Here is a 20,162-nt window from a genome sequence, read left to right on the forward strand (position 1 = left end):
GCGACCCCCCTATATTAACGCTAGACTACTTAATGTTTAATTTATTTAAGCTCGAGAACTCGGAGAACAATGATTCCTTTTTATCATCCGTGTACCATAACGGTAAATGGACCGAGTGGGGCTGGAAAGACGTTTCTTTGCGAAAGAATCATTAAAAATCATCGGGAAATGTTTGAACCCAATATCGCCGAAATTATTTTCTATTATTCAGAATATCAACCATTTTACGACAGATTGAAAGGTTTGGTTGTCTTTAAGGAAGGTTTGCCGGATATGAACGAGTACGACGGCTCTCGAAATTGTCTTCTAGTAATAGACGATTTAATGGATCAGAACAAATCAGGTTTGATCGGTTCAATTTTTACCAAGTTTAGTCATCATCGTAATTTAAGCGTGTTATATTTAACTCAAAATCTCTATCATAAATCCAGCGACGCTAGGGACATCAGTTTAAACACAAATTATTTGATACTGTTCAAGCAGGTTAGAGATAAATTACAAATAAATTATCTAGCTAGACAAATGTACCCGCGTAACCCGAAATTTTTAATGGAAAGTTACTTGGACGCTACAGAACAACCTCATTCGTATTTGCTACTGGACTTTAAACAAAACTGTCCCGAAGATTATAGGGTTAGAACAAAAATATTTCCCGATGAGACAATGGTAGTGTACGTGCCCAAAAAGAGATAAATAAGACTCGTATCATACAAGAGCATTCATTTGAATTATGAAACGCCGAGCGATTAATTCACAGCGAGACGTGGTCGAAAGAAGGAAGAGTTTTTGTAAACGGACGAGAGATCAAAAATTCTGATATAGCGCAGTTAGTATACCATTACATTTCCCCCCTTAAAGAAATACCCGAGGGCTGGAGCGATTTTCATAACATTGTAAAAGAAATTGAAGGGCCAAAAGCCACCGTCTCTCCCGAAACAGCCCCCCTTCTTCCCCCTCCTCTCCTTCATTTCACTTCCCCGCCAAAACGAACTCCGTTAAAGCGGAGGCTAAGAAATTACGGTAAAGAAAATTCAAGCGGGCCACGTTACGTTACGAAAAGGAAATCTTCTTCTATAATACCAAAATGGCTGAGCTTCAGCCCGACAACACCGAAAAATTAAAAGCCATATACTATGATCCTTCTAACCCCGCCTCGTTTTCAGGAATAGACGCTTTACATCGAGCTGTTAAAGATGATGGTATATCGAAAGCGGAAGTAATTTCGTTTTTGGAAAGTTCCACCCCGTATACTTTGCATAAAACGGCTCGTAAAAAGTTTAAGAGGCGCCAAATTATAGTTCACAATATCGGTGATTTGTACCAAATAGACTTGGTTGACATGCGATCCTTGGCCAAAGATAATGATAACTACACGTTTCTATTGACGTGTATAGATTGTTTTAGTAGAAAACTATGGGTCGTGCCTTTACTACGTAAGACGGGAAAAGAAGTTGTTAGAGCCTTAGCTCTTATATTCAAAGATCAAATACCGATTAGAATAGAAACGGATAAAGGGAAGGAATTTTTGAATTCCTCGGTCAGAAAATTTCTCAAAGAAAAGGGGGTTAAATTCTTTACAACCGAGAATGACGTCCACCACGCCCCCATTGTAGAAAGAGTGAATAGAACGCTAAAGTCTCGTATGTTTAAACTGTTTACCCATCTCCATACTAGAAGGTATATCGACCACCTGCGAGATATAGTGACGGCGTATAACGGCGCTTGGCATAGTACTATTAAGATGACACCAAATAATGTTAAGCCAACCAATATATTAGAAGTGTATAGAAATATTTACGGGACTGAAAGCAAAGGACAGAAAAACGCCCTCCCCCCCCCGAATAAAAGTGGGTGATTACGTCAGGGTTAGCAAAGTAAAAATGGTTTTTGAAAAGGGTTACGAAGCCAATTACTCCACCGAAGTTTTCCAAGTTGATTTTATCGGAACTGCCCGTGATCCAGTGATTTACAAGTTAAAGGATCTGGAAGGAAACCCTATAAGTGGCGTGTTCTATCGCGAAGAGGTTCAGAAAACGGTTAAACCCCAACGGTTCAACATTGAAAAAATCATAAAGCGGCGAAAAAGGCGTGGTAAATTGGAGTTATTAGTATCTTGGGAAGGTTACCCGAAAACCCAAACCTCTTGGGTTCGTGGAGAAGATGTCGAATCAATCGTTTTACCTAACCCTACCAAGTAACGTCAACGGCTCGTTATTTCCCGATAATACCAGGGCGCATTACTGTACCAAGCTACCTAATCCTATTCATTTAAATGGAAAATGGGAAGTGGCTCTAGTAGATATAATGTATACGTCTACTTTTTACAACGTGCCAAGGCCTAAGGAAGAACGTGATGTTAGTTTTCATAACGTTTCCAGATACGGGAGCAAATATACAGTTGGGGATGTAGTCGAAGGAAAGAAAAGAGAGAAAAAAGTAAAGACGCTAGGAGGGAGACCCTAGTTATGCCCGACGTTCCCCCGGGGTTTTACAAGTCTATAGAACATTTAATAAATGTCATAAATAATTCGTTCGACAAAAATGGCCCAATATTGCGGTTGATTTACGATAACGTAACCGGACACATTACTATAGCCCAATCTGAAAAATTATTGAAACCTTATTTAAAATTCGAAAAAACCGTTGCCGAAATTCTTGGATACGACGAAGCTAGCGAATGTATAGGTCGTAGCCAAAGGCCCTCTAATTTGAATTACCACGTTCCGGACCAGTTATTCATCTATTTAAATATCGCTAGCGATCAGATTGTAGGCGATCATTCGGTTCCTTTACTACGGATCGTTTCGGTCGACGCCAAGAAACCTTACGGGTCTCAAATATTTCAAACCTTTACCAATCCTCATTACGTACCCGTTGGTAAAAATTACTTTGATATCATCGAAGTTAATATAAGGAATAGTTTAGGGGAACCGGCGCCATTTGAATACGGGAGCTTAACGGTTAAACTACACTTGCGATGCCTAAGCCCGACGTCTTAGAAAGGCGAGAATGTTGCTACAAGCGATATTACAATAATCAAGCGGGGGCGGAGGGTATTATATAGGAAATAACCCTAATTTGAAAGGTCACGGATTTGGGAGTTTTTTTTCCGGATTGGTAAGGTTTGTTAGGCCTTTGCTTACAAGCGGTGCCAAATTTCTCGGCAGAAAAGCTGTTCGTACAGGGACCAAAATTTTAAGTGACGTAGTATCGGGCAAGGATATTAAAGAGGCTGCTAAGAAAAGAGTAACGGAAACTTTAGATGATATTAGAACACAGCATGGGGGAGGGGGGAAACGTCGCAGACGTAAAAAACCCTTGAAACGAAAACGGGCTCAAAGTAAAAAAGGTATAAAACGAGCGGCTACCAGGAAAATAAAGCCAGTTCGCCGTCGTATACCCTACAGGTCAAGACGACACGATATATTCTCCTAAACATGTTTCAAGCGACAATATCTGAGCTGGACTTTTTCGAATCTGTCCCGATTCAAACATCGGTAGAATCGGCCAAATATGTTTGCTATCGACCTATTTCGGTTTTGGATGGAGACTCTCAGATTGAATTTTACGTTCCTGGAAACGGTGAAGAATATATTGACGCCTCTCTAACTATGCTTTATGTTCGAGCTAAAATAGTACATACGGATGGTACCGATCTTGTTGAAGCCGATAACGTAGCGCCCGTCAACAATTTTTTACACTCACTCTGGGATACGGTAGAAGTAACCGCCAATGATACGCCTATTTCATCTTCAACAGGAAACTACGCCTTCAAAGCCTACCTAGAAACATTGCTAAACTATGGCGGAGACGCTAAAAAATCTCATTTAACTTCTTCTTTATGGCATAAAGATACGGCTGGGAAAATGGTTTCTGTAACTGAAAACCAGGGGCATATTGTCAGGAAAGAGTTAGCAAAGGAATCGAAAGAGATTGAAATGTACGGAGCCCTACACGCTGATATGTTTAACGTTTCAAAATTCATACCCAATGGCGTCAGTCTTAGAGTCAGGATGACCCGAAATAAACCGGGTTTTGTTTTGCTCGGAGCTCCTCCCCCCGGTGGCGTGTGGTACAAGCACGAAATACTCGAAGTAGGTTTATATATTCGTAAAGTGCGAGTAGCCCCTCGAGTAATGCTACCTTTAGAATCGGCTTGGACTAAAGCCACGGCAAAATATCCATTCACTAGGACAGAAGTGAAAGTTTTTACCATTGCGGCAAATATTCAAAAAACTACTATAGATAACGTATATTTAGGGGTTTTACCAAACAGATTAACAGCGGGATTAGTAACTCATAACTCGTATAACGGCAAATTGGGTTGGAACCCTTTCGAATTCAACAACTTTAACGTGAATTATATTAATCCGATTATCGGCTCGGAACAAGTACTCGCTAAGCCTTTGCGACCAAATTTCAAAAAGGGTCTTTACGCTAGATCATATTATTCTCTGTTTACCGGATCTGGTACTCATTACAAAGACGATGGTAACGAAATATCTATGTAGGAGTATCCCAAAGGCTATACGCTTTACTGTTTTGATTTGACTCAAGATGGTACCGCGTCAGATATAAATCATTACAACCCTATACGACAGGGACAATTGCGACTTGAACTCGGATTTTGAGATACACCCCCGGTTTCATGGGCGTATACCCACGCGATGTTCTACCCAAATATATCCTTCGATATCCGGCGTCCCTTGTTATAAATCTAGATAATCACAAAGGAAACGGTAGTCATTGGATTTGTCTCTATATAGATGGGAATAAACAATGTTATTATTTTGATTCCTTGGGCTTGGGTCCCTTGACAGAAGATATTAAAACATTTATGAGAGAAAATTCTACGAAAATAAACTATAATAGAAGGGCTTTACAGCCCCCCGACAGTTCCACTTGCGGTATATACTGCGTTGTATACATTATGCACAGAACGAGGAGAAGAAGCACAAACCTGTTTTTCAAGAAATTTAAAAGGGACCCGTGGATGAATGACGTCATCATATCCAACCTCTATAAGAGAACCACGCCCCCCTCGGAATTCTCGTATCCAATCCCGACTCGGTATTAGTCCACGTCCGGGCCTCATCGTTTCCAGCCTCTATAAGAGAAGCCCAACGGTCGTTTGAGGTTTCATATTCAACCTCTGTTCGGTTTTACACGGTCATACATAGACTCGCCGCTAGTTATTATTATGAAGTCCGCCGTTATTGAGTTAGAATACCTGAACGGGTGCACTCGTAGTGACGGCACTACAGACCTCATCGTTAAAGAACTGGCCATAACGACCATCGAGGCAAAGCCTTCAACCGTTTCCTGGACATTCGCGCCACCCTACAATAAATCTCACGTGGCGATTTCAAAACAACGCCAGAACCAATGGGTCTCGCGTAATCTACACCAGCTGGACTGGACTGCTGGCCTAACCTCTTACAGCAAAATCGACGAATGCCTCGCCGCTGCTCTTCAGGGGGTCGATTTGATCTTCTCCAAGGGCGATTCCAAAGTCGCCTTTCTATCGGACCGCCTTAACAGAACGGTGCACGATCTAAACGATTTCAAGTGCCCGAAAGCCACCACCGCGGACATTTCTTCTCTCCCCGTACGTTGCTTGTACCCACATCCAGTCGGTGAGCATCGAACGGCCTGCGCCTTTGACAAGGCTTTAATTTACGCCTTATGGGCATATTCTAACAAAGCCGAAATTAATATTTCGTGCAATCTTGATACACTTAACGAATTTTATATGTAAAAAATAAATAAATGTCTTTTTCCCCTAAAAATTATTTTATTTTTTCAACATACACATATTACAGTTTTAAACAGGGCCTATTTTTTCTAGCTAGGAGAGCGAACGTGTCTAAACACGTATTGCAAGGACCCGTTATTCGGGGTTTGTTGTTAAGGATTGATTGAGCCTCATTTCTAATAAAACCGAGATGATGTAACCTTGACACGCTTTAGTTATAGTATGCAAGTCTAGACACGGATTATTTTTACAGGGGCCTCTTTTGTTTCGTTTTGTCGAGGGGCCCTAGGTCTTGTTAGAGTTTAGTTTTTATGGAGTTCCGGTTATAGGTTGGGTTCTAGTTAAAGTTTAGTTTAGTTTTTGCTGTGGGGAAGGAAGGAGTGGGCCTCATTTCTAATAAAACCGAGATGATGTAACCTTGACACGCTTTAGTTATAGTATGCAAGTCTAGACACGGATTATTTTTACGGGGGCCTCTTTTGTTTCGTTTTGTCGAGGGGCTCTAGGTCTTGTTAGAGTTTAGTTTTTATGGAGTTCCGGTTATAGGTTGGGTTCTAGTTAAAGTTTAGTTTTTGCATATATATATCTATATATCCTTGACACGCTTTAGTTATAGTATGCAAGTCTAGACACGGATTATTTTTACAGGGGCCTCTTTTGTTTCGTTTTGTCGAGGGGCCCTAGGTCTTGTTAGAGTTTAGTTTTTATGGAGTTCCGGTTATAGGTTGGGTTCTAGTTAAAGTTTAGTTTAGTTTTTGCTGTGGGGGAAGGAAGGAGTGGGCCTCATTTCTAATAAAACCGAGATGATGTAACCTTGACACGCTTTAGTTATAGTATGCAAGTCTAGACACGGATTATTTTTACGGGGGCCTCTTTTGTTTCGTTTTGTCGAGGGGCCCTAGGTCTTGTTAGAGTTTAGTTTTTATGGAGTTCCGGTTATAGGTTGGGTTCTAGTTAAAGTTTAGTTTTTGCATATATATATCTATATATCCTTGACACGCTTTAGTTATAGTATGCAAGTCTAGACACGGATTATTTTTACAGGGGCCTCTTTTGTTTCGTTTTGTCGAGGGGCCCTAGGTCTTGTTAGAGTTTAGTTTTTATGGAGTTCCGGTTATAGGTTGGGTTCTAGTTAAAGTTTAGTTTAGTTTTTGCTGTGGGGGAAGGAAGGAGTGGGCCTCATTTCTAATAAAACCGAGATGATGTAACCTTGACACGCTTTAGTTATAGTATGCAAGTCTAGACACGGATTATTTTTACGGGGGCCTCTTTTGTTTCGTTTTGTCGAGGGGCCCTAGGTCTTGTTAGAGTTTAGTTTTTATGGAGTTCCGGTTATAGGTTGGGTTCTAGTTAAAGTTTAGTTTTTGCATATATATATCTATATATCCTTGACACGCTTTAGTTATAGTATGCAAGTCTAGACACGGATTATTTTTACAGGGGCCTCTTTTGTTTCGTTTTGTCGAGGGGCCCTAGGTCTTGTTAGAGTTTAGTTTTTATGGAGTTCCGGTTATAGGTTGGGTTCTAGTTAAAGTTTAGTTTTTGTTGTGGGGGAAGGAAGGAGTGGGTGAACAGGTCTGGACATGAATTCCTTTAGCCACTAGGGGGTGTATATGTTTTTATATAAGCAAACGGGAAAGGCCGTTGGGCTTCATAACCCAGTAATAACGTCGAGGCGAAAAGACGTGAAAGTTTCTCTCGTTGGGAAGCCCCGTATACAAATCCCAGAGATTTAGCTAGAGACGGATTTTTTTATTTATATACGTATGGTACCGATACCGTAGAGTGTTATTTTTGTCACGGTATATTAAACAGTTGGAAACCTCGAGATTCTGTGCACGAAGAGCACAAACGGCATTTTCCTAGTTGTCCCTTCATCCGCGGACTTCCAACAAACAACGTACCGATCGAAGACGACAAGGGTCACGACGTTCCACCCACCGCCCGCTCTGATTATATGGAGTTTCGCATTCCAAAGTCTGTCATTCAAAAGGCAATTTTGGATACCTACGTCAAAGAAATTTTCAGCGACCCCAAGAACCGCGATATGCTAAATAGGACATGAATTCGGAAAAAGCCCGTTTAAAAACTTTCCAATCGTGGACGTCGCTTTACGTTGATACCGCCGAGCTAGCGCGAGACGGGTTTTATTTAGACCGTAGAGATACCTACAGATGTTTCTTTTGCCACGGTACTCTTCAAGTATGGACAACCTCGGAATCGGTACACGATAAACATAGACAATTGCACCCCGACTGTCCATTCATTTTCGGGCAAAAAACGCTAGTCCAGACGGACCATACCTTCAGATGTTTCTTTTGCCACGGTACTCTTCATGTATGGGCAACCCCGGAATCGGTACGCGATAAACATAGACAATTGTACCCCGACTGTCCGTTCATTCTCGGGCAACAAACACTCAATGTGCCTATCGAATCATACGTTACTTCGGAAAACGAGGACTATATCTTCCATATCAAGAAAAGACGAAGCTAAAAGACTCTTACAATGGTGAAAAAAAAGTTACTTTTTGCCCTTTAATCGTAATATATAAAATACCTTACGAGGATCGTTTGAACTATTATTATATCGATAAATTGCATTTTAACGAGCGCATCCGTAATATTAATACTTTACTTGAAAAAATACTTTGTGTAAATATATAAATAAACCTTGTTAAAAAATATTCAATGTTTCTTGCTTGATAACATACATAGCGCAAAAGTAAAAATTCGGGAGAGATTTCCTAGAGAGAGGGAAAGTACATTTCAGTACGGAGTTGACCAAAGGCGAGAGATCGCGCGCAGGCTCGTACACGGGAACCTAGCTAGAGAGGAGGAATTCAGTAATACGCGGGAGAGGCCAGATTGCGCGCTAGAGAGAGAGAGATGGTAAAAGATCCCCCGCATTGACAGCGCTTTCGCCGGTATGGAGCTCGGGGCGAAAGAGAAAGTGAGAGAGAGGGGCGGCGTAAAAAAAATACAGTGGCGGGAAAGGAGCTGGGGTAAAGAGAGAGACGGGAATGGAGCGGGGGTAAAGAGACGACGAAATAAAGAGATGGTGAAAGTCAGCGAAATAAAGAGACGGTGAAAGTCAGTGAGGGGGAAAAAAAGTACCACCCCCTCCGGGGGCGGAATTGAAGGGGGCAAAAAGTACCGGGGGGCCAAAAAAATTTGACCCACCCTGCGCGGGTATCGAGGATGGGGGGAAAAAATTCATCCCCCCCTGCGCTGCCCGCGGGTATCGAGGCTTACTATTCTCTACCGTTATTATTCCCATCATGGATGTTATTTAAACCGTTATTATTCCCATCATGTATAATATTTTAACCGTTATTATTCCCATCATGGATGATATTTCAACCGTTATTATTCCCATCATGGATGATATTTCAACCGTTATTATTCCTATCATGGATGTTATTTAAACCGTTATTATTCCCATCATGGATGATATTTCAACCGTTATTATTCCCATCATGGATGATATTTCAACCGTTATTATTCCCATCATGTATAATATTTTAACCGTTATTATTCCCATCATGGATGATATTTCAACCGTTATTATTCCCATCATGGATGATATTTCAACCGTTATTATTCCCATCATGTATAATATTTTAACCGTTATTATTCCCATCATGGATGATATTTCAACCGTTATTATTCCCATCATGGATGATATTTCAACCGTTATTATTCCTCTCATAGATGTTATTTAAACCGTTATTATTCCCATCATGGATGATATTTCAACCATTATTATTCCCATCATGGATGTTATTTAAACCGTTATTATTCCTATCATGTATAATATTTCAACCGTTATTATTCCCATCATGGATGATATTTCAACCGTTATTATTCCCATCGTGGATGATATTTCAACCGTTATTATTCCCATCATGGATGATATTTCAACCGTTATTATTCCCATCATGGATGTTATTTAAACCGTTATTATTCCTATCATGGATGTTATTTAAACCGTTATTATTCCCATCATGGATGATATTTCAACCGTTATTATTCCCATCATGGATGATATTTCAACCGTTATTATTCCTCTCATGGATGTTATTTAAACCGTTATTATTCCCATCATGGATGATATTTCAACCATTATTATTCCCATCATGGATGATATTTCAACCGTTATTATTCCTCTCATGGATGTTATTTAAACCGTTATTATTCCCATCATGGATGATATTTCAACCGTTATTATTCCTATCATGGATGTTATTTAAACCGTTATTATTCCCATCATGTATAATATTTTAACCGTTATTATTCCCATCATGGATGTGTTTTAAACCGTTATTATTCCCATCATGGATGATATGTCAACCGTTATTATTCCTATCATGGATGTTTTTTGAACCGTTATTAGTCCCATCTTGGATGATATTTCAACCGTTATTATTCCTATCATGGATGATATTTTAACCGTTATTATTCCCATCATGGATGAAATTTAAACCGTTATTATTCCCATCATGTATAATATTTTAACCGTTATTATTCCCATCATGGATGTGTTTTAAACCGTTATTATGCCTATCATGAATGATATTTAAACTATTATTACTACCATCATGGATAATATTTTAACCGTTATCATTCTTTTCATGGATAATACCTAAACCGTTATCATTCCTTTCATGGATTATGCCTAAACCATTATCATTCCTTTCATAAATTATGCCTAAACCATTATCATTCCTTTCATGGATTATACTCGAACCATTATCATTCCTTTCATGGATTATACTTGAACCATTATCATTCCTTTCATGGATAATACTTGAACCATTATCATAACTATCATATATTAGGCCTATGGCTAAACCGTTGTCATTCCTTTCATAGAGTCTAAGCCATTATAACACCTTAATTGGTAAATTGTTCACCCGTTATCAATCTATTTGTACTTCAAATTTGAACCATTAATATTACCATTCTTTTCATTCATGATTTCTCAGCCATTATCACTCCTTTCCTCCATAATTTCTAAATAATTATCATAATTTCTAGACAATTCTCATACAGCTCAGTAAAAATTTTATTTTCTTAATTTTTGTTCCAAGGCTTCATATCAAATTTAGAAAGTATCATAATTAACTATGACATAAATAACTCATTTTTCATGCTTCATCATTAATAGGTGTTCATTTTTCGCCCTTGCAAATTCTCTCAATTTTTTTCACAGATTGATGGCACTTGGTATATGCTAAATTCATTAAACATGATTCAATAAAACTGTATGTTTTATAGAGAGATCCAGGATACTGGACATTAAAAATCCAGAAAGAAGCGAAATGAATAGAAAAAGCGCTGATAAAGTCATTGGCTTCTGTGATTTTAAAACCATCCACAAAAATTTCATACTGATGACTCTCAAGGACTTTAGGCCCACTATATGTGATAATTGGCACTTTGGGAATTCTTGATATATCTTCTTCTTTAGAGAAAAAAACCTCTCATAATTCTCTTTGAAGAGAGTAGGAATTAAAAGTACTGAAAAGTAGCATTTGGCACCTAAAAAGTTTAAATTTAAGGAGTGGATTATCAAAATTCCCATTTCCAATATATATTACATTGTATTCCTTCTGAGTGTTTTTCCTTTTTAGCTAGGCGCATGATTTCTGATTTTAAATGTGTTACATCTTTTTTTTCCATATTCCAGATTTTGTCGGAATATAGTTTTAGAGAATCTTTCAGCTTCTCTTCTATATTTACATTCGTAATTCTCCGAAATTCCATGTTAAACTTAAAAATTAATGGTTCAAATTAGTTTATTTAATAAATCAAAATATTAATTGATAAATCTACTTGTCTGGCATCGTGAAGGGCAGGATATTCTTTAAAAATATTAGATAAATTTTCAGATTGAATTATTAGTCTTCGATCTGCCATTGTTTTATCCATTTTTAAGTCAATTAAAACCCAATCAATGTCTTTTTTGTTCATTTCCGTAGCCATTACTGCTTTATGAGCTGAAATACTCTCCTCATCTTCAAAATGTTCAAAGGTGGAAGGCTATAAAGGAATTTACATATATTTTATTATATTTAAAGTGGCGCTCAAAAAGTCCTGTCTTATTACACAAAAAGAATTACACGTAATATTGTTTCATATTAGCTGTAATTGATTTAAATTAAACTAGCTCAATTCGTACAACGTTCACAAGAATATTAGTTTCAGAAGTAGGTTGACCAGCGGGCTGAGTTTTGTATGACTCTTTCCCATATTTCTTTTTGTAATTTGACACAATGTCTATGTGCTGCAAGCTCAATCTGAATTGTCTTTTAAGATCTTACCTTCAGAAGCGCACTATATTCATATTTTAACTCGATACGATGTAACTTGCAAACCAAATCTTTTTATGCAGTCACTGAATAAAAGACTTCTTAGTTCTTTATTCATGGTAGCTTTTTCCTTTGATGAGAGAGAATTATAGGAGTCTGGATTTTGGAAAATTTGTGGCAAATCAGGCAGGGTGTATTGCAAAGCAAAATTCGTTGCAGACAACTCTCCAAAAATTTGGGGGAGATTTTCCGCCACCCTATGTTAATAATTTACCAGTTAGACATCGGAGTTGTAAAATATGGTATGTTTAAACATGTCGGTATTAGAGAGCGTGTTCTATTCTAATAGCTTCATTGTTTTCCTACAAGTAGCTACAGAGGCATTGAATAATATTTAACTTTGACACCTCAGATCGTATTATTGACAGAAAATTATTTAAAATAGATGTAAGTTAAATAGTACTACCCTATATTGTCTGTTGGCTTCTAGTAGCTATGTTTGACTTATTCTGAAGCAAGTTATAATTATAACGGATGTTTCTGATAAGTCTGCCATAAATTTCAATGAACTGGGATCTAAGCTACGGAGATATGGTCTCCAAAATCATTGGCCACTTAAACAAGGAACTGTCACGCATGTGTCAGAGTAAAACTGCCCATTTTGTTTACAAATAATAGACCAAGTTAATAAACTTCAATCTAAGAACGTTATTGGATATTTATCTATCCCAAACACCCTGTATAATCAGACCAGAAGTGAGATGAGAATAGAAGTGAAGGGCTCTAGCATTGATAGTAGATCCTGGCAATAGTGAACAAATTTGAGGATTTTATGCCGCTTCCCACGCGCCTACACTACTGAGAAAAAAATTGGTCAAGTTCCAAAAACATTTCCTACCCCCTTCCCCTCAACCTAAAGCGGCCGAACGCGGACGCGGCTCCTTGAATCTAGTTCGGCCGTCTACCACCGCGAGCGTCTCACGTTTTGGAGAGAAAATTCAGAAACAGCTACTAGAGGGCCAACCGTTCTTGTGTTATCAAGAATATTCACTTTCGCCGAGTGAAGAATTTAGTTAGCTCATTACTTCTGGTCTCATCTCACTTCTTATCAGACTTATACACTATTTACAATAAAAATTAACCTACCATGTCACTAAATGCTTTTCTTTTTCCCCGCATGAGTTTCCCGTTCTGGTTTCACTCTAATATAATTTGAAATTAGTAAATTTCCTGATGACGGGATTTGCATTTCGAATACTTAACGCTATGGTACTTTGTAACAATGTGTATTGAATTTTTTAAGGTATACAGGGTGTTTCTAAAAAGTCTGGCGAAAATTAAGTGCGATGCTCTCTGGCTGATTTCAAGACAAAATGTCCGAGCCACCGTTTTCAAGTTAAGATTCCGGTATTTTAAGGATAACCCCTAAAATTTCGTTAAGAAATTGAAAGTCAATGCTAATTTAAATAAGGGGTCATCCCTAAAATTCTCCAATCATAACTCGAAAACGGTGGCCTGGATGACAAAATGTCATAGAACATTTTCGACTCAAAATCACCAAATAATATCACACTTTACTCATGAAGACTTATCTGAAACACCCTATGTAGTAGCATCGTAATTCAAGTGGACTCAAATAAAAATCGTAAGTATGTCGCATGCTTGCTAATAAAAAACTTACTATAGCGTTTGTACTTTCAGCGTTATTAAGGCTGGTTTCTTGACTATCATGATTATCATCTCTCATATGTTTTCTAGTTGGCGATTCAAAATCTTCACTTGAACGCTTTTTCTTATATTGTAAAACAATATCATTAAATTGACTACTTATTTAACGCCAATTATAATGCGATATAAAACATACGTTAACGACTAGTTTGATCTTGGATTTGTTGACAAGAATGCTATCTTCCGCCAAATCAATAAAGTCATCAAAATCCTCATCATAAACCTATGATTTCAAATTCAGTATCAGATGCTTTTTAAAACAGGTTTTACGAGAAAAGATTGGACTGAGCGAAACTTTTCATAACTCGATAAAATTGTAATAACTACCATTTATTTCTGTATTTCCCATTTTAGAATAAAAAACTAACGAAATTTAACGCTACTAATATTTCAATCTTTTACTGAAGGATAGAAACTTATGAAATGCAAATAGTACACAAAAAATATACATATTTTTACCTGATAAAGAATGTTTGCACCCGTGAAATCTTTTAAGCTTTCGTTATTTTTTAGATGATCCATTAAAGTTGAAAAAGAGTTGTCCTTAATTTGTATTTTTTTCTTACTTTCACCAAAGCACAATAACAACGAAATACTGTTTTCTGACATTATTTTTAATTTTGAGAAATGAAAAAACCCGTTAACTTTTATACCATCGCCAAAAACTCGCGGACCTTTTTTGTTCACTGAACAAATATTCACTTTCCATTTCAAAGTGGTCACCAAATGATTAATGGGCAAACTGTGTGGGACTCCGCATAAAATTTCAAGGAACTAGGGAAGATGAAAAGTTGGAATGCTTTATACACAAAAAAAGAATTTATTCTAAAAATACTCGAATCAGAGTGAAGCATAACCCCCCCCTTTTTTATCCATTGAAAAAAAAATATAACCCCTAAACTGTTACCCTCATGGGCAAAATGGTTAAAAATAAAAAAGTATACTTACGTCATGGGTTTTCAAACAAAATGCAAGGCCAAAAATCCACCCCCCTTTTTTTGCATGCACTACAACCACCCCTAAGCTGGAAAAATTTGTAAAACCAAAGCTAGAGATTGGCGGAGGTTAAAGAAAAAAAAATAATTCTCTCTCCTGACTTGAAAGGCAAGGGTCATCGCAAAAAATAAGAAAATTTTAAAACTTAGTAGGGTAGGGAAATAATGTCATTTCGCCTAAAAATAGATAAAAAATTTAGTTAAACAACGCAGTCACCCTTTTCAGTCGAACGGTCTGCTAAAAATTAAAGTCTCTGCCAGAGTTAAGTAGATCAAAATATAAAATTGCAAAATGAAATAATGAAAACTGCTGCGTATCTTCAGGAGGACCCTTTATCTTCGAATGCAAGACAAGGTACGCCGCGTACGCGAAAAGCAAAGAAGGTATTTACTGGGCTAATAAGTATCTAAAAGGTGTTAAATCTAAAGGGATAAATGTAAAGTGTACATATTTTTTCAACTGACATATCTTGAACATCAAAAAAATATATAATTGTCCAACCAAACTGCCAAAACACCCACTATACAACAAACAATTGTGGAGACGTCTTTCACGCATTCTCTTCAAAGGGACGCCTTGAATTTAACGTTGGGGATAAAGTTAGAAAGAGCTTTGCAAAAATTATGGCTGCTTCTGGTTTATGTAGTTGCGTTAAATGTACTTTTTATTCGAAAAAATTTGGAACTCTATTAACGCATATGCAAAACAAACACTCTCATGACCCCAACTTTAATATCGTTTGTGGGCTTGATGATTGTGGGAAGAGTTTTAAATCTACGAAATCATTTCATCGCCACGTCAGATACAAGCATAAAAAGTTTCTGACCGATTCTACTAAAGAGACGCCGAATGACCTTGAGAGCCATCAAAATGATGAATACGGTGATCACGAAAATGAAGTTTACGGGGAACCAAGTAATAGGATAGAGCAGGAATTAAAACCCTTCGAAATTAGAGAAACATTACTAAAAATAATTCTGAAATATCGAGAAGTTCATCATCTTCCACGTACTGTAGTACAAGCTTTAACTAATGATATACTTCAATTTTGTGAACATATTTTGTTGACGAATAAGGATAATACGCTAAAGACGTTACGATCTAAAATCATCAACATGTCTGAAGGTGATTTGTTTATAAAAAACATTGATGTAAGAGAGGCTTTTGAGAGCCTAAACTCCAATTACAAAATCAATGCACTTTGTAAGTCAGACTATGGATTTATCGAGCCAATTCAATATGTGTTTTCTGAAACTTTGACCAAAAAGAAGAGACGGGTTTTTCACTACGTTCCAATAAGAAAGGTGATTGAAAAACTTGACTCTACGGATATTCAAAGACAGAAACACGAAGATTTTTCAAAAATCCCCAAAGACTGCATAGGACATTTTCTCCAAGGCCAAACCGCGAAAACTATAATCGAAAAAAATCCGAAGTTCTCATTAGAAACCCTGCAATTGCATATTTATTTGGATGATTTCGAAATAGTGAATCCATTGGGATCGAAACGTGGCAAGCATAAATTATTGGGATGCTATTTTTCAGTTTTAAATTTGCAAAACAAATATAAATCAAAACTTAGTGACATCAACCTTGTATTGTTGGCAAAGTCAAGTGACCTTGACAAGTATGGCTGGCATGAGGTGCTTGAACCACTTATTTTTGATTTGAATGCTCTCACGCGGGAAAGGATTATTTAGAAGATAGGGAAACTCATTTGACTGTCGTAACATCAGTTTTTTCCGGCGATAACCTTGAACTGCATAAGTTGGGAGGTTTTAATGCCTGTTTTAGGTCAGGTAGAATATGCAGATTTTGTATGATTAGCAAGGATAACATTCATGTTAAAACTCAAGAAAGTCAGTTGCAATTAAGAACCTTGGATCGTCACAAATATCACTTGCGGGGTATAGCCAAGGATCCGAATGAGAAATCGATTTATGGAGTGAGGTTCGAAAGCCCCCTTATGAATATTGATTACTTCGATCTGACGCAACAATTGCCACCGGATCCTATGCATGACTTAAAGGAAGGAGTAATGATGGTAATTTTAAAACACATATTAAAATATATGATCACCAAAACTGACTTGAACGTTGAGATTCTGAACAACATTTTAAGTTCGTTTCAGTATGGCAAAACGGAGTCAAATAGACCTCAAGTACAACTTAAAACCGCCATTTTTGGTGACGGACACATTAAGGGGTCAGCTACCGAAATCTTTTGTTTATTTAGGCTTCTACCCCTAATGTTGAACGAGTACCTGCCCGAGGAAGATGATTCGCATTGGGGTGTATACCTACAATTAAGAACAATTGTAGATTACATTTACGCGAGCTACCTGCATCTGTCATTTTTACCACAACTTCAAAAATTAATAGAGACCTTTTTGGATTCCGTCGCAAATGTGTGCGGTAGCGAAATTATGACACCGAAGTTTCATTACCTCCTGCATTATGCTAAAGCTTACCAAAAATATGGCCCACTCAAGGCAATTTCATGTATGAGGTTTGAAAGTAAGCACAGTTTTTTCAAAAAAATAGCTTCCCAGTCTCATAATTGTATAAATATCACTAAAACCTTGAGTTATCGACATGAGTTTCTGCAATGCTATAACAGAATTAATGAACCATCTTTTGGTATTCAAAGTACTTCCGCTGGGAAATTTATTTCAAAAAGCGATTTTCCTGCCCCGTTAAAGTTGATTCTAAATGAAGATTTCCCCGAAAATATATACTCATTCATAGAAGCCACGTTTGATAACGTGCATTATTTAACCGGATGCTTATTGATCTATGCAACGGAAAAAAATGAAGTTAAATCATTCATAAAAATTAAATACATAATACACAGTAATATGTCGTTAATTCTGGCTGGCACATTACACACTGTAAAATGTTTTTCTAATCGCTTCCATGCTTATGAAGTGGAAGAGGAACCTCAAAATTGGTTACTACTTAAAGCAGGGGATGAATCGCTTTATGAATTACTTGATGTGTACAAAATACGAGAAAAATACTACGTTTCGTTGCGTTCAAAATCGGTTATTTTGCCGAATTAAACAGCGAATAAATTATCTTTCAAACAGTGATTTTAAATTGTAGAGTGAAAAGATTTTGAAACTGTTACTCATAGCGCAACGACTTTACGAATAAATTCCTTGGATGGACGGTAAAACAAAAATATGTTCACTCTCCCCCAATGTATAAATGTTTTTTAGTTTCTTTGCACCTGGCAGCGTCCGTGGTGTATATTTGGTGTTAAAAAATAAAAACTGAAACATTCCCAATATACAAGACTTTGACCTAAATTCCAATTTTAGATTTTCATTCCTAAAATATATAGCTATTCTTTTTTTTGGGGGGGGGGGGGTGAATTTAGCCTGTTGAGATTTCTGCAAGTACAGACTGTTAGAAAAGTCTTTGCGCGTTGCGTTTTTCGCACATATTTTACAATATTTCAAAAACTATTCAAGCTAGCGCTCTGGAATAAAGTGCGTTATAAAAGTTTTGAATTTCTCTTTCATATTTTACCCGTTCCAAAGTTGTCCTTTGCATACTTATACCGGAAACCGGAAATGTCAAAATTATCAACTTTGAAAATATTGGATTCTCGAAGATATAAATGCGATTTTCGGAATCCTTGGGGTCGATTCATATTTGAAAAGTGTTCACCAAATTCAATTCGGATGAATAGGTCACGAGTAATCAGCCTTTATTCAAAATCTGGCAAACTTGGTTAGATTGGCGATAATTCATAATCGAGTATCGAATCTTTGTCGTAATAATGCTTGTTAGATGTTATGACACTTTATGCATATATATATGATTGGTCTTTTGGAGCAATACTTTGAAACAAATCAGACGTTCATTAAAGGGATGGTGAAGTGGAAAATAAAGTAATTTTTTATTAATTCTTCTATAAGACCAATCTGCATCGTGAAACATCCAGGAAATAACACCGAACGATTTTTAAACGACAATTAGTTTGAAATTTCATGGATAATTTTAAATAGGGATCGCCGACCAATCGCGTAGCACCCCGCCTTTTTATCAACAATTTTCTCTTGGCACGCTCCGTGTTGAATAAATTTATCGCGAGACTTGAAAAAATTTGCACGATGTGACAATTGTGGCGCGAGACATGGAGTGTGCCACGAAAATTTTGTTAACGCAAAGGCGCGGCGTTACGGGATTGATCGGAGTTATTTTTTGAAATTATTCTTAAAATCTTAACCTAATTTGAATATTAAAATCAATGGGAGGTATTTCCTGAATTTTTCATTATGCATACTGGTAGAAGAATCAATAAAAAATCACTTTATTTTCCACTTCCCACTCCCTTTAAGAGAAAACTCGCGTCTTTTGAAGAGGAGAAGCGGTTTGAAAATTTTGTTATTTGGGCCATGATATCATAATATTTAGAACTCATATTAATTACGTCTAGGTCTTCAGCCCGATTCATTGCAGCCTAGAGAAAATCTCATTCGTGATGGCGTATGCGCTTCACGTGATCCCTTCAAATAGACATATTCGACTATTCCAAATAAGAAACAACTTCAGAGGAGAGGGCTTCTATGCTAGGAATGTTCGCTACGCGATTGAGCTTCGCTAAACGGAGCCTGAGGTTGGCTATAGCCTCCCGCGTTTAGCGCAAATGTGAGGCCAGGGATAGATTTAATTTTAGAAGTGGGAATAGAGAATAGAGTAATCTAGGAACGCGTCAAATTCCCGGACCCCCTTCCACGGAAAGGAGGGGTATGAAAGAAGAGGCGTGTCAAAGCGACAAAGGTAAAAAGGAATAACGTATTTTTTGCCGATCCCGTCAGTAACGTCATAAAAACCTAGTTTAAGTGAGCTAATGTGAAATTTTAAACTTTTTATTACGGGTTGGAGGGAGGGGCTCAATACTGGGCTATGAGTCGGACTGAATTAAACGCTAACCGTTCTCGAATACTGCCTCTAAAATTAAATCTATCTCTATTGAGGCTTAATAATAAAGCCGACCACAACCAAAGCATGGGCAAAGGCGTATTTCACAACTGACGTTCAAAGCTACCGATGGAAAAACCTAAAAATTAAATGAAAAAAATGAATGCCGGTAAGAATGATCACAACTGAAAATAACAGCTAACAGCTAAAACGAACGCGAACGGTAAACACTTGAAGTTGGCCTCTCTGCGCTGCTGGTCTGCTACTCCTTTCGTTTATTTTCTATGGCAAAAATACTAACTTTGGAAGGAATGGGATATTAAGGCATTTGTGTTTTAACTTTTTAAGCCTTTTATTGTGTAGGAAAGAAAAAACGACCTTGTTTAAAGAAACTTTGGATAAATTTTAATATTTAGTTAAAAGTTGAATTTTTTTTATA

General features: G+C 37.4%; 1 protein-coding gene across 1 annotated transcript; it reads left to right on the top strand.

Moving 5' to 3' along the window:
• Window positions 1-69: 69 nt before the first annotated feature.
• LOC149615301 (uncharacterized) lies at window positions 70-1,855 on the top strand. The gene is made up of 3 exons (XM_089857859.1): window positions 70-671; window positions 758-1,020; window positions 1,164-1,855. The coding sequence occupies exons 1-3, from the start codon at window positions 70-72 to the stop codon at window positions 1,853-1,855; spliced, it is 1,557 nt and encodes a 518-aa protein (XP_089713985.1).
• Window positions 1,856-20,162: the final 18,307 nt, after the last annotated feature.

Source organism: Phalangium opilio, unplaced genomic scaffold (assembly GCF_054372755.1).
Source record: "Phalangium opilio isolate 3A_F unplaced genomic scaffold, DU_Popi_V2 ptg000225l_1, whole genome shotgun sequence".
NCBI lineage: Eukaryota > Metazoa > Arthropoda > Arachnida > Opiliones > Phalangiidae > Phalangium > Phalangium opilio.